At 42.3% G+C, this 16,084-nt stretch overlaps 1 protein-coding gene across 1 annotated transcript; it reads left to right on the plus strand.

Moving 5' to 3' along the window:
- The first annotated feature begins 5,284 nt into the window (after nucleotides 1-5,284).
- ZFP3 (ZFP3 zinc finger protein) lies at nucleotides 5,285-15,810 on the plus strand. The gene is made up of 2 exons (XM_054575829.1): nucleotides 5,285-5,389; nucleotides 13,855-15,810. Exon 2 carries the CDS (start codon nucleotides 13,863-13,865, stop codon nucleotides 15,366-15,368), a length of 1,506 nt encoding a protein of 501 aa, XP_054431804.1. The 5' UTR covers nucleotides 5,285-5,389; nucleotides 13,855-13,862; the 3' UTR covers nucleotides 15,369-15,810.
- Nucleotides 15,811-16,084: the final 274 nt, after the last annotated feature.

The raw sequence follows: 16,084 nt of genomic DNA on the forward strand, positions 1-16,084 counted from the left end.
TTGTTGTTTAATGTTGCTACCAAAGAACAGAAAAGGATCTGTCCATCAAATCTGCTTCAGGGAAGGCCATAGGAGTTTTGATTGGATGTCATTTCTGTTGATCATATCGGAACTCAGAACACTTTCCCCTCCGAAGCAGGTGTCTGGCTTTAGCCTACAGTCTTTGGGTCTTCTCCCCACAAGGTAGAAGTTCTACATCTCAGACTATGAAACAGAATTCATCCTGCTGGATGGTTCTAGGTTGAATGGTTAGTCACACAAGCTGAGGGCTAGAACAAACCTACTCATATATGAATGTGGCATGCTCTTGTTTTGAGTAACCTAGTCCAAAGAAGAAGAATAGTCCTGTGACTGGCCTGTCTTTTTTATTGACTATATTGGGGTAACATTGGTTAATAAACCTTTGACTGGTCTCTGAGGGGGCTGACATAGCCACTGCATGTGGTAATTTAACACTTAGACTTTGTGAAGATAAGGGAGTCCCTTGATTTTGACAAGGCCTGATATAATCATATATGTCCCTCTGCGTGATGGCTGGTCTCCTCCAGGTCCAGCCCCCTATCTGCCCTCATCCAAACAACCCACATCTCATATTAATCACTATTTATTAGAATGCTGGGAGGTATTACCTGCTTACCGAATTTGGAGATGCTTGTCCATCTCCTCCAGTGATGCTGTTTTTCCCTTTGTGGGCTCTGGTAACTTCCAGCAATTGCCCACTAGTGCTGGAAATGACCCCAGATTCTTCTAACATGTTGGTACCAAAGATACTGCCTAGATCAATATGTCCTCCCTTGGGTCCAGTACAGTAGGTTAAACTACATATTCAATAACAAGTAGGGAAGGGTCTAGTTAAGAGTGTGTAACTTTATAAAATTGATTGTTGCTTATCCAGAGGTGTTCCTGTCCAAAAATAAGTGCTGAAACATATAAAATAAAGAGATAAAAATGTGAGCACAGTGTGATAAGAAAGAGAAAAAGGAACAGAAACTAAAGATGTATTTGAAATATACACTCGCACACATCAGCCCCTCACACTGGCTGCTCACATACTTCATCCCAATTCTATTTGAGAATCCTCCCAGTTTTAAGCTTCCTACTATCAAAATCAACCAACGTCATTAACCAACCATCTGGTTGTTACAGTTTTTTTTCACTGACCCTCCAATATTACATAGAACTTGTTGACTGGTGTGTCAGCCAGCATTTCTTATTCAACCCTATGAAAAAGTAATCAACCCTGTGATAACTATTGATGTAATTGGACATAAAGGGCTCTGCAAAGCCAGTTGGCTATATTTGCTTTTTTTACCAGCTTTCCCTTCTGGCCCATATTCTTGACATTGCTCTTAAGACTTCTGGATTAAGGTACTGTTTCTTGCCACTGTTGAAATTCAAGTTAATCACAGACTTGTAGTCAACATGTACAGGCCGTCTTTGGTCAGTGCTCTGTTAGGGGTGCAGTACCTGAGGGCAGGTGGGGAGATGGGAAACATCCTTACAAAAGAACACAAGCTACAAGAGGTCAAATTAGCTCAAATGCGAAGAGTCAGAACAGTAGAGAAGTGATCAGAGTGAGAAGAGAGGAATCAGGGGAGGCTTTGCGTATTTGATCTGTGGAACCAGGTCTTGAAGTAGGGAAGCCAGAAAAGGCTTTGTGAACGATGTGAGGTATTTGTAAAGTTTGGATTTGTTATTGTTCCTTTAAACCATGCCTCAAATTCTCTATTTTGCTCATGTGGGTAAGACTTATACATGATTTCCTATATGGCATGAACACAGCGAGGTCAAGGAGGGTCATTTGAACGGCTCGTTACTGCAGGGGTAGAGTGAGTTTGATGGAGGGGGAAAGGCAATGAGCCCCGGATGAATCTAGAGAGAGAATCTGTGGGTGTTGGCAGCAGAATTAAGCCTCACGGGAGGGGCCCTGAGGTAGTGTCACAGTATGGATTTCAGTGGCAGTGGAACGAGGTGAGCATTGTGAGCAGGCTCACGGTATAAGTGAAAATACAGAATGAACAGTGGGTAAACAGAGTGTGGGAGATGGCAAATGGACCACATTCATGCGAGGAGGAGGGTTGAGCCCTAGAGAAGGGCTCTTACTGGGGGACTGAATAGTTCATCCCATATTTTTTGATGGGTCACACTTTCAACTGGGACAATGACGCCATGAGAATAGAATTAGGAGTCATTCTGGCAGTCTCACGTTCTCTAGTCACAATGGGAATTTATGTCCCTGTGATGGTGGGAAACACTGGGACTTGATTTTCCTCCCACGTTATTTTCTCTAAAAAGAGCCTCAGAAATATTCATGTAGGATATTTGCCCTACATGAATATGTAGGCTAGTTGAAAGAAGAGAAGGTAGGCAGGATCAAGAACGTAAGATCAAGGGCAAGTGATCTACAAAGTGGATGTGTGAAGGTGGGAAGAGGAGAGCAGTTCACAGGAAGAGAAAGCTCTCCAAGTCTGCTCTCGTGTTAAATCATATCCTGGCCCACAGTTATATAGTTAAGTCCTCACTTAACATTGTTAACAGGCTCTGTGACTTGAAGCGAAATGACATAAAACAAAACCAGTTTTACCATAGGCTAATTGATATAAACAATAGTTAAGTTCCTATGGCATCTCAACAATGTTACCACAAAGACATTGAAAAAAATGACATCATTTGAGGACCTGCTGTACACCTGTGAGAGAAGGGGTTTTGAAAAACCTGAAGATTTGCAAGGGGGTTGCTTATGGTCATTTCTTCCAGAATTCTAACAATGGCTTACATTTACATACTGTCTGGGATGACATTGAGTACTGTTGCTCATAGTTTGGTAATAGTTTGGAATGTGATCCATAGACAACTGAAAATATAATTACAATCAGCACCAGGCCCTAAACAGAATTGTAAAGTAATTAGAGAAATGACGTGATTTAAAGTATTAGAAATGAGTACAGCTGGTGCTGGTAGCCCTTCTTCCCACGTGTTCCACAGGTAGAAGAGAAGGGACAAGTGTGAACATGAACAGTATGTCTTTTATTTTTCATGTGCCTGTCCCTGTGTGAATTGAAGAGGGCAGGCAAGGTTCCTACCTGCCATTTTGTTTTTTAAGAGGAGCAAAACTACTCATACGTACCTATAAAAATCAATTCAATGAAAATCTTGAGCCTGTCAGGAGACCGTGAAATATTAGCCCCTACCTAGTCATCCATGTCCGCATGCACACTGGAAGTGGGAATGGTATTTGTGGATCATAAGCTTTGGTCTTCTTCCCTCCGCAGGTTCCCATTTCTCCACACGGCCCCTAAATGGTCTAGCGTAATGAAGCAGATGGGCAGGGGAGCAGCTGGGAGGATACAACTTATCCTTTCCTGCCTAACTCACATACGAGGGCTGATCATATGAAGCGCTGTCAATATCAGGGCCAGTCATACCCAAAATTTAGTGTGCATCAGAACCCCTGGAGGCCTTCTTAAACACACATTTTTGACCCCTAATGCCCAAGTTTCTGATTCAGAGGCCACTTTTGGAGAATCACTGAACTAGGCCTTTGGTTTTCAGCCTTGTTAGCTGCGTGTTAGGATCACTTGGAAAGCTAAAAACACAAACACAACCTCTTCTCTAAAAACAACAACAAAAAAGACTTTCCCAGACTATATCTGAGATAAGTTTCAACAGAATTTATATGGGTGGCACTGGACATCAATATTTTAAAGGTCCCCAGGGGATTCCAATGCACAGCCAAGTTTGAGAATCACTGATCTAGGCTCTTGGGGCAGATGCCCATTAATGCAGGTACACTAGGTAAAAGTATTTAGTAGAACCAAATGTCCCCCACCCTGAGTTCTGAGGCAAGAGATTTTTGTAGTCTGGGCTTCTTGGGATGAATGCAGCTGGCAATTAATTGTGATGGTAATAGAGTTCTCTTGGATCATGGCTTGAGCAGAATAGAGAAGATTGTGATAGCAATTGTGGAAAATGGTAGGCAAGCTGACTAGGGAAACAGAAAATGATTTCTGGGGAGTGGAAACCATACGTTTATCCTGGAGCTCACCTCCAAAATGTATAATTTTTCCCACTAGTTATTAACAGCCTGGACAAGGATAGTGGATATTTCAACTGATTTGGGGTTAACAAACTTCCTGGGCAGTTACAGAAAATAGGGCCAGAGTTAAGGATATTGGTGGGAGAGTGGCTAAAGTGATGGACCTTAGAGTTTAGAGCCTTACCCCAATGACAAACTCTAGAGAAAGTTTTCTTTTCTGCTAGGTTGTATACTGGATATATATACACAATATTCCTTTATGAGAATAGTCACCCTTCATGGTGAGGCCCACACAGAAGCCTGCCCCCCACAAGTGGGGTAGAAAGTGACCCAAATTTGGCTAATCCTACTATCCCTTTCCCCTGAATACAATGATTGGTCCAAGGGTGTGCACCAGACCCAAATAGGGGAATAGTCCCTCTCTGTCCTAATCGATATTTGGAAGGGGTAGTGTAGGTTAAGGCATAATTAAGTAGAGTGGAAGGCTTTTCCAACTAGTTACCTTTCAACTGAGACCTAAATAACAAGAACCTTGTGGAAAGAAAAGTAGAAGTAACAAGTACAAACGTTCTGAGGCGAGATGAGCCACACTTGTTCAAGAGGCGAAAAGGCTAGCGTAGAATGCTCTGCGCACTGTCTGCGCCGCTCTCCCCCTCACTCTTAACCTGAGTAATTCCCGTTCAACCTTCAGAATTTAGCCCAAACATCACTCCTCTCCTTTAGTAAGCCTTCCATGGCCTAAGAGCAGGTCTCCCTTCCTCCCCCAGCTTCTTCCTGAGATCCAGGGGTCTGTGTTTACCAGACTCATGGAGCTCATGGAAGGTAGTGGCGGGATAAAGGATGCAGGTTGGGAGTGTTAAGGGGGTCCCACAATCTCTGCCCAGAGAAGAAACGAAGCCCACTCCCCATTTCTCAAGCCTAGGTCAATGCTCGGGGAGCGACACCAGCGCGCAGAGCGGTCTGTCAAACGGCGGAAGTGCATCCTTGGAGCCGTTCTAGGAAACCCGGAGGACCCAGCTCGTGAGTGATCCTGGGGCTGAAGTGAGCCTTGGCCGATTCTCAGGGTCACTCCAGGGAGCAGCTTAGGCGGGCAGCGATGATATGGGCGCTCAGGTTACGGGGCGAACCCGTATAAAGAAACGCTGGAAAAGGGGAGGAGGTGTTGGCATGCGAACCACCTGTTCCTCCAGCGGACTGGGACGCGTGCTGATTGGCTGGAGCGCGGCCCGGGTACCGGAAGTAGCTGATGTCCGTCGCCAGTGAAACCAAGACAACAGCCGCGGGTTCTGAGCGAGCGGGCTGAGCAGCCCCGGGAGCCCGAGCGGAGCGATCGTGGGGCGGGAGCGGCCTGCGGTGAGACCTCATTCCGTTCTGGCGGGAGGGAGGAGGGCCCTAGGCTCCCGACTTCCCAGCTCCTAAGCCGAGTAGAAATCCAACGTTTAGGGCCGTTCCTGACCCGGGTTCGCCGTGTGACCTTGGACTTTATGGTCAGCTCGGGCCTTCATTTCCAACCTGCACACTGAGGTTGTGGGGCCTGGACCCTGCCAGGATCCATCCCCACTGCGGTTCCGTGCTTGTCAGCCGCGGGGGCGGAAGAAGGAGGGGCACTCCTTTCCTCGGTCTCGAGGTGGGGGCCGGTGGGAACTGTGGTTTTCTCACAGACCGTCTCCAAGTAAACAGCGAGGGCGAAATGGCGGGGCAGTGTAAAAAACCTAAGGTTCCCTTGGCATATTGTGCCTTGTGCCGGAAGACAGTATATTGGCATATGACGGTTAGTTTTGGAAAGGAGACTAGTAATAGAGCCTTCTTGATTGCGGGGACCAGGAGGACAGCGGAAAGGGTAATAGTGCTTTAAATTAAATATCATTCCGACTGGGAAAAGGAATTTATTTTTACAAATAGTTATTATGATCAGCTATGTGTCAGACATCGTTCTACGCTCTTTAGATACAAAATGAATGAAATATCCAGTTACTCCTTAAGGGTATCCCAGAATCGTTACGTAGATAGCACATCTACACAGTCATTTAACAAATATTCGCCAGGTACCTGAAATGTGCTCGGCACTGGGAATGCCAAGATGAAAAACATCATTCTTGCTCACGATATAAAGAAGAAAGCATACATGAAAATAGACTAATACAATGAGGTAACTGCTACAAAATGAAGGAGTTTTAAGGGCAGGGGCGAGGAACAAAACAGAAGGGACTCTATGCTGGAGCTGAGTCCTGTAGATGTTAAGTGTGCAAGGTGGGCAGGTGGTGGGAATAACCTGTTTGCAAAGGCAAAGAAGCTTTCTAGAATAGGCAGTGTTTCTTCTGCAGGACCCTGAGCATGACTACAGCTTTCAACAGTTATTGGAGAGCTTGGAACAGGAGGTGGAGAGGGAGAGAGAAGCCTGACCAGGAGGGCATTATGAGCCATGTTAAGTTTTTATTCTGTGGGTCTTGGGAAGCAATGAACAGGAAGAGACATGGTAACTATGGTACAAAGAAAGAGGTGAGTAAAATGCTGGTTCAGGAGACCAAGAGAGAACCTCCTTCCTGCAAGTGTTAGTGAAGGCTCTGGGGAGGAGATGATTCTTATACTAGGATATACTAATACCTGATCTTTCAGAAGTTAAGGGAGAGTATTTATATCATTTAAAATGTTTTTGTCTGCAAGTAAGACTACAACTCAAGCTGGCTTAATGTGAGCTATAAGCTCTCCTAATTGGAAAACAACAGGTAAAGGGGTTTCAGGACACTTACTCTTTTGGCCCTGGCTCCACTTCCTCTCAATTTTCTTAGCTCTACGTGCCTTCATCCATAACTTGGGAGTGAAATGGCAGCAGCAGTTGCAGGCAAGCATATATAGACGTCTCTTCCTGTGACATTCCTCAGGATGGTGGGAAACTGTTCTCAGAATTTCCCAGCAAACTTTCTCAGACTATCATTGAGCCAGAGGAAGGCACATGTCCAATTCTGAACCAATCCCTGCTGTTTTGAACAGTTACTTGCAAGGGGGGTGGTATTAATTTGACTGGGTTAACTCAGTTGGGGTTCACTTCTGGAGCTCTGAGAGCAAGGCCAGCTCATACTTTTTCCTCAAATACCACATAAAATGATTTAAAAAGCTTTGTATCCTCTTAAACTATTTGTAAGTTGATATCCTAAATGCTTCATCTTTTTTTTGTCATAAATTTGAATAGTTGCAGAGGATATTATTTTTGGCGTATTATAAATTTTGACATTTCAAAATTAAACCTCATGCCAGTTTCCTGAATACCTGCCCTTGGTTCTTTGTGCTCACCACATTCCTCACGTTCTCTATGACCTCCACCTATTAGCATCCTACTTCTCCTTCCTTCCCCCCACTTCATGTGCCTCGCTGTCTCAGTCATCTCAACTATGTCCTAGGTAATATCCTCAAGCTGCCCACTCCCTCACTCTTCCACCGTGCATATCCCCAGATTCCCATCCTGCTCTAGGGCTGTCAGAAGTGTTGCTGCAGAAAGACAGGAAAGTGTGCTGATGGGCTCCTCCTCACTCTGATGCTCCACCATACTTGCCTCATAAGGAGGCTGTGAGGGTTTAACAAGCTATTGTCTACAGAGTGCTCGCACACAGTACATAGAAAGGGCTCATCATTACTTTCCATGTTAAAATGTCAGTGCATCCTCACTTCTTCCTTATCTCCCTCAACTCTGCACATGCTACATTGAGGTTGGAATGTTCTTCCTATTCCTTTATTCCTCTTGTACTTCCTGGCCTCTGAGGCTTTGCCCAGTGTGCTGTTGTGCAATAGTCTTTGAATTGAAATACATGGAGGAGGTACACAAACCTTTTCTGTAATATCTATGGGCAAATGGATTATTGAATGGGGATCTAGATCCTTGACTTCTGTATTTATCCTCGCTTACCACTGATCTACTTGAAAATGGATCACCCTGAACTTTCTCTTTTCCTCCTCTACAAAGGAAAGGCATACCTCTCACTCATACCCTTCTAATTTTACTATGGTATATTATTACTCTGGGATAGAAAAATCTCTGGAGTATCACACAAAGGGAGAGTTTGCTGGGGAAGTAAATGATTCCTGGACCTTTTGTAATTTAAGTTCCGATATGTGCTTTTAACAAAATTTTCAAAAGACCAAATCAGACTGTAGGCTGACAGATTATTAAAAAAAATTTTTCTTTTTTTTACTGCAAATTACAATGTGATTTTTAGCAGATAAGTTCAAAGGATTAAGTGATACTGCTATCACAAGAGATTGCTGTAAACTCTGACATAGGCAATTTGGGCAAACTCAGGTCCAGTCGCAGTACCTAGCTAGGGTCAGTCTGATAAGCATAACAAGAATGTGATTTTTAACTCAGAAAAGGGAATCTAGCTAATTGTATTATATCTTCCCTGTCTGCCCTCAGAAGTTTAGGGAAGGGTAGGAGCGGTTAAGATGAAGGATAGGAAAAAAGTCAGAGCAAGAACTAGTCATATATCTACAATATAATACTGCTGCTTTACACACATGTTTGGCTACTTGGTGGACCAGACCTTGGGTAGGGATGGATGCACCAGACTGAGAGTGGGATAAATTCATTTGTTAATTAACACTGTGTAATACAGTGGTTTCCAAATCTTGTGGGACATCACAATCACTTGTGGTACTTCTTAAAAATAAATATCCCTTGGCCACCCCTGGCGATTCTGATTCTGAGAGTTCTGAGGTGGGAAATTAGTATTTTTTTAACAGATTTCCCAGTTGATTTTTAGGCACCTAGCCTAGTATCAAGCCAAGAATCATCATTTAAGAGCCGTTAACTTAAAAAAGAATCTTGCTAGATTGCAAGCTTATTAAACAATTTTCAGTGTTTTAGGTGGCTTCCCATTGCAAATTTTCATCTAGGCAGTATTGTCCTTTTAAAGTTTTATTTCTCATTGTTATAGGTGTGTGTCTGGTTTATGCATCAGTATTTTGTGAATGAGGCTTTCTGAGCCTGCTCTAGGGTGCATTGACAAAAACAAATCCAGGTTTGCAGAGATGAAGACCTTATGCTGAACCGTGGAGGCCCAGTAGAGGTCTGCTTCTCATCCCCCAGACTGAGGACCAAGAGTGGTCAACTTCCTCCTCTGGTGGCATCTCTATCTTATTTCTGACCAGAAAGAGTTAATTTCAATTTAGAAAAGTACTAAAGTGAGAAACAGAAAGATAGGAAATTATGTTTAGAAATGTAAATCTAGTCCTGGCTGGTTTGGCTCAGTGGATTGAGTGCCGGCCTGCAGACCAAAGCGTCACTGGTTCGATTCCCAGTCAGGGCACATGCCTGGGTTGCAGGCCAGGTCCCCAGTAGGGGGCGTGTGAGATGCAACCACACATTGATGTTTCTCTCCTTCTTTCTCCCTTCCCTTCTCTAAAAATAAATAAATAAAATCTTTAAAAGAATGTAAATCTAGGCTATGAGCAGTGGATTGTTTCCATATTAGGATGAGGTTTAATGTGTGGCTGTGCCTCTGGGAAAATCAACCAAATGGAGACTGGTTTTGATATGTATATGAGAAGGTACTTATATAAAGTGCTATTTAATAAATGACATTAATATTTTGTCACTGGTAGGATGCAAAGCAAAGGAATGGTCAGAGGGGGTCAACTTTAGTTAGGAAATACTTTTTGGATTTGAATTTCGAAACAGATTTTGAAGCTGGTGATAGGTACATATCTAACTTTCATATCTTTATCCTATTTTACTGTGGACAAGTGATTTTTTTCATATGGTGTGGTACAGATTTAGGTTCTATGATTGATGACTTTGTAAAGACCTAGATGATAGAAAACAAGTAACTACAGGAGAGATGGGGGTGAAAAGGAAAGGTGAAAGACGGGGCTGGAAGTAGATAGGGACTGAAATACTAGCCTCTGGAACTTTCTCTTGGCTGAGTATTAGAGAGAAATTTATGTAAGGCAGTACTTCCCAACTCAGATGGTACCATGGATGAAGAAAGTAGCTAAATTCTCTACAATGGATCCTTACGATTATATAGATACATGTTGTCTATAATTTTCAAAAATTTCAACAAAAAGGGGAAATCTAGCTTCTGGGTGCTCGCCCCTTACTACATGAAAAAACAAGAGAAAACGCTGAGACAGGGAAAATTGAAGAAGATTCCAGGTCATCTTGAGGGGTAGCACAAAGAGCTTCCAAGCCTTCAGGATTCCAGTAGGAGATCAAGTTCCTAACAGGTACCGTGGAGGGCATTACTAGGGCTGCACTGATGAGTGACTGGGAAGCCCCCGGGTAGGAAGGTGGTAGTAACTCCCATCCTGTGTATGACTGAGAGATGGGGCAGAGGAAAAAGGACAGTCCTAAGGTCACCCCAGAATCACCACTTTCCCCTTCCCTCACCACTTGACCCCAGTGTCTCCTGCCTCTTAGGGTGTTCATTTCTTCAGTAATCTCATCTTTTCCCTCTTAACCCCTCTTTCTCTACTGGCACCGTCACTTCTAATATAAACATGTTCAAATCTTTCCTGTCATAGAAAATTCTTCTCTGACCCTTCTTTGACCTTTAATGTTACTGCCCATCTTGGTCCTCTCCTTTTATCCAAATTTTTTAAAAAGAAGCAGCAGATTTACTAATCAGTCCATTGTCACTGGCTTCTGTTCTGTCATTCTACTGATTCTGTTCTCACAGGTCATCTGTAACTATCTAATTGTCCCAGTAGTTGCTTTCCAGTTCTTATTCTACTGGATGTCTCAACTGCATGTGACACTTAAATTTTCTCTGACACTGTATTCTGGTTCTTCTACTTCAGTAATCATTTTTTTCTCTTTTTGGAGGCTTCTCTTCCTCCACCCACCCTTTTATCATTAGGGTCTTAACAGGAAACAGATAATTGACTCAAATTAGGATAATTTGAAGAGGGTATATTTGCAAAGAGGTTAATTATAAATGATATATGTGTGGACAGGGTGTTGAGGCAACAGTGGAGTGGTCGTAAGAGACAAGAGGTAGGAGAGGTTACTGAGAACCCAGTTGTTTAGACATTTGGGTAGGATAGACTCCTTGTGAGGAGTAATGACCTTCAGTTGAGGGAAAACATCAGCCCAAGGTAATCTCATAGGAACTAGGGTAGTAAATATCCTGACCTTACTATCTTCCCTACTTCCAGTTTCCTGCTAGGCTTCCCCATTGATGGAACAAAACTAGAAGCCAGAGGGCCTGTCGATACATGCTGTATAGGTTAGCCTTCTGGGACAGAGAGCAGGGTGGAGAAAGGTAGAAAGATCTGGAGAGGAAGATGGGAGATAATTGGAATATCCTTAAATGTTAGCTTTGGCTTTTTAGGTTTCTGTCCTCAGTATATCTGACAGTTCTCATACTATGCTCATATCACTTATGCTAAGTACTCTCAATTCTGTATTTCTAGTTCTGACTGCTCTAAACTTTAGACTAGTATATTTTGATTGATTCCGTGGCACCTTTATGTGGATGTTCTGAGATTCATATAGTCCAAAACAGAGCCCATCTGTCGTCTTCCTTTCTAAACTAGCTGCTCCTCCAGTACTCCCAACCTCGGAGGTACCAGTGTCCATCTAATTACCATTCCTCAAATAAAGGAAGATTTGGAACCATCTTTGACTCATCCCTATTCCTCACATGCCAAATCTTACAGAATATGTCCTCTTAAATATTTCTCCAGTATGTGTCCTCTTCATTCACCACTATTGTTACCATGGTTAGATTTAGTGACCCTTTACCTTGATGACTGCATCAACCTTCTAACTGACCTCCCCATGTCTAGGCATACTACTTTCTAGTTCAGCCACTAGCTGGCCAGTAGTGTGCATCCACCTGAAATGCTAGTCTAACAATGGACTGTGTCACCCCTTGGTTTAAAAACCATTCCATAACACTGCATTTTCTAAAGAATAAAGTACCATAGCTACCCATCCCCACCTTGAGAACTACCTTCCACAGTTAACACTTTTACTGATGGAAGGATTATATTCCTCAGGTTTGCGATGGTACAAAAAATGCATTCACCTAGGCAAAGAGCCTCTTCAATATTAGCTCTAGGTTGCTTACAACCTGAACAGAGGCCAGGCTTATTTTCCCTTTATTTGGACTTCTGTGACTGGGACAGCTAAATTCCTGGGGCCATTGTACCAGTTTGGAATAGGTTTAGCTTCATAGAACAAAAAAACTAAAAGAAAAAACAAAATAACCAACCAACTCCCCCACCCCCCCCCCCCCCCCCCCAAAAAAACCCAACTAATGATTCAAGCAAGACAAAGCTTATTTCTTTCTTAAATAAAAGAACTCCAGAGGCAGGCATTCCAGGGCTGATATGGCAGCTCCATGGAGTCGTCAGGGACCCAGGTTCCTTCCAGGTCCTATCATAGGGTGTGCCAGTGTACTCATGGTTCAAGATGGCACTCCAACTACCAGCTCAAGCCCCAAGCACAGCATGGAAGAAGAGGGTGAAGAAATGCATCCCCTCACCCTGAAAGAGACTTCCCGTATGTCCTGTGTTCTTTCATTTGCATCTTACTGTCTTATTGGCCAGAAGTTGGTCACATGGCAATACCTAGCTGCAAAGAAGTCTGAGAATTTATTTCTTTAGCTAGGCTTATTGCTACACTAAATAAATTCATTATTCTGTTGCTGATGAGGTAGGGAAAAATAGATTTGGTATAGACAACTAAAAATCTTTGCCACAGCCTTTTAGAAGTTTAAAAAAGTATAGGCTGTAGATCTATAAAAATACTAAGAAACTTCTATAAAAGAGCTAGTTACAAAATTAATATGTAATCAATAACGTGTGTGTATGTGTGTGTGTGTATATCAGAAAATATACAAAAAATGTACTGAAAGAAAATTCGTAGAGAGACATGATGGATACAAAACATCAGGATGTTAAGAAATTTTGCAAAATTATACTGAAGTTATATAGAAAAATATGAAAATAGGAAATATGTGAAAAAAGACTAATGAAAGTGAACTTTAACATTACAAATTATACTAAAGCTGTAGTAAATTGAACAGTTTGGTATTAGAGAGGGAAAGGACAGATTAACAGAACTGAATGGAGCCTGGAAATTGATCCAGAAATTAACCCAAATATATAGTTATTTAGACTATGATATAGATGGCATTTCAAATCAGTAAAGAAAAGAAAGTAGTTATTTATACAATTTACTGTCTGGAGAAAATTAAGCTAGAACCTTTCTTCATCAAATATAAGAGAGCCAAGGATAGTTACTTCTGTGCTAGTTATAGCTAACTCATGTTAACTTTTGAATGGGTGTATATACATTTCCCTGTTCTGTAGAGCTGTTGAGCACCAGTGGACTGGGCTCAGGATAGTTCCTCTTTCTACTTATTTTTTTTAAATTACTTTTTCTATAAATCCAAAACTTGTTTGTATTAGTCATTTTTTTTTTGTCCCTTCTCCCAGCCTTTTCCATGTACTATGTATTAATATGGCCACCATTTTCCCTAAATGTTTTTCTTACCAAACCTCAGGTTCTGCCCCAATTCATTGTTAATATTATGGAACTTTTATCAACATCTACTTACTATCCATTTTTTGTTTCTCTCCTTAACTCTCTTCCTCTGATCATTTCTCTCACCCTTTTCAGTTAGCATTTGCTGTTTAGCATGTCCACCATAATTCCAAATATTTTTCTTCTCTTCAGCAGCATCCTCTCATTTCAGCAGATACCAAGACTGCTTTTGAGGGCTGTCATAGCCATGCCCAAGCTCCATACTCTTCTAGCATTAGCTTCATTTAGGTATGATATAGCCACTTCACATACTTACTCTCTCTCATTTCAGATTGTGAGATGGGGACTGAGAACAAGGAGATAATTCCCAAGGAAGAAATTTCTGAAGAATCTGAGCCACATGGGGCAATAGAAAAACTACCAAAGGTAGTTTACAAGGGTCATGAGTTCGGAGCTTCATATGAAGAAGACTTGTTGGAGGGACATTCAGGAGAGTCCACAGAAGAGATTATGGAGCAGATATCTTCTCAGGAGAGAGACTTTGCATCAGGGTTGATTATCTTTAAGAAATCACCCTCATGTGAGAAAGACCAGGAGAATGAGAGTGTGAGAGAGTACAATCCAAGCCCAGACCTGGTGACATGTCAGGGAGGTACTACAGCAGAGGCAGTTAGTACATTTGCTACCTCTGGCCAAAACATCATAGAGAATTTAGAACCTAACAAAACACAGAGAAGTTCTGTGGGAGAAAAACCTCATACGTGTAAAGAATGTGGGAAAGCCTTTAATCAGAATTCACATCTTATCCAGCATATGAGAGTTCATAGTGGAGAGAAACCCTTTGAGTGCAAAGAATGTGGAAAAACATTTGGAACTAACTCAAGTCTTCGCAGGCACCTGAGAATTCATGCGGGAGAGAAACCCTTTGCTTGCAATGAATGTGGAAAGGCCTTCATACAGAGTTCACATCTTATCCACCATCATAGAATTCATACTGGAGAGAGACCTTATAAATGTGAAGAATGTGGTAAAGCCTTCAGTCAGAATTCAGCCCTTATTCTACACCAGAGAATCCACACTGGAGAGAAACCATATGAATGTAATGAATGTGGAAAGACCTTCAGGGTTAGCTCACAGCTTATTCAGCATCAGAGAATTCATACTGAAGAAAGATATCATGAATGCAATGAGTGTGGCAAAGCCTTCAAGCATAGCTCAGGCCTTATCAGACACCAGAAAATTCATACTGGAGAAAAACCATATCTCTGTAACGAATGTGGGAAAGGCTTTGGTCAGAGTTCCGAGCTTATCCGGCATCAAAGAATTCATACAGGGGACAAACCATATGAATGCAATGAATGTGGGAAAACTTTTGGCCAGAACTCAGAGATTATTAGACATATTAGAATTCATACTGGTGAGAAGCCCTATGTATGTAAGGAATGTGGGAAGGCCTTTAGGGGGAACTCAGAACTTCTTAGACATGAAAGAATTCACACTGGAGAGAAACCCTATGAATGCTTTGAGTGTGGGAAGGCTTTTAGGCGGACCTCCCATCTTATTGTCCACCAGAGAATTCATACTGGAGAGAAACCTCATCAGTGTAATGAGTGTGCAAGAACCTTCTGGGATAACTCTGAGCTGCTTCTTCACCAAAAAATTCACATTGGCGAGAAACCTTATGAATGTAATGAGTGTGAGAAAACATTCAGTCAGCATTCTCAGCTTATCATACATCAGAGAATTCACACTGGAGAGAAGCCTTATGAGTGCCAAGAATGTCAGAAGACCTTCAGTCGGAGTTCTCACCTACTTCGACATCAAAGTGTTCATTGTATGGAGTAATTTACAAAATGGGAAAACTTTCTGTGGAAAAGCTGGTCAGGCATAAGCTACATCACAAGTTCTCAGATCAAATGAATGGACAGAACCTCTTCTGTCCTTCTACTGATTTTTATTTAAACGGTTGGTCAAGTAGGATGAGGCACTTTTATGAATTATTCATTGAGAAGTTTCAGTGTACTGAGTTAAATCATAAAAGCTGTTTCAGGCCTTAATTCTCCTCTGCCCTTTTTCCTTCCCTTCCTAATTCCTCCCCTAGTGGGTCACATACCATTAGGGGTCTACACACCAGCCATCTAGCCTAAATTGTTCCAACTTCAGGAAAAATGGAGGAATGTGATCCCATCCCCTCCTAAGAATGAGAATTGACTCATTGAGTGTTGTCCCTTGAAATCTTGGAAAGCGTTGGCCTAGAAGACAAAGCTTGTTATCTTGGCCAACATTTAGCATTGGAATAATACAGTAAAGTTTATTAGCTTCAAAAATCTTTCAAATGTGCTATCAAGTTCCCTTAGAAGATGGCTGCACTAATGAAGTGGAAATCTTTGGGTCATTTCATATCTCCTGCTAGAACAGGGTGCCACGATAAAGGAAACTGACAGGCAACTTACAGGATCATAAGTAAAGGCCCTCAGAGGGGCTGATGAACAAGGCCAGGGGATGATAAACATGTGAGGCCAGACTACTCGGCATGTGCAAAAACACAGCTGTTTAACAGC

The sequence above is a fragment of the Pteronotus mesoamericanus genome, unplaced genomic scaffold (assembly GCF_021234165.1).
Source record: "Pteronotus mesoamericanus isolate MK-2021 breed Mesoamerican mustached bat unplaced genomic scaffold, CSHL_Meso_final contig_317, whole genome shotgun sequence".
Classification (NCBI taxonomy): domain Eukaryota; kingdom Metazoa; phylum Chordata; class Mammalia; order Chiroptera; family Mormoopidae; genus Pteronotus; species Pteronotus mesoamericanus.

What these genes read in the sequence shown, in the direction of transcription:
- ZFP3 (XM_054575829.1), top strand. Translation starts at nt 13,863, where the DNA reads ATGGGGACTGAGAACAAGGAGATAATTCCCAAGGAAGAAATTTCTGAA.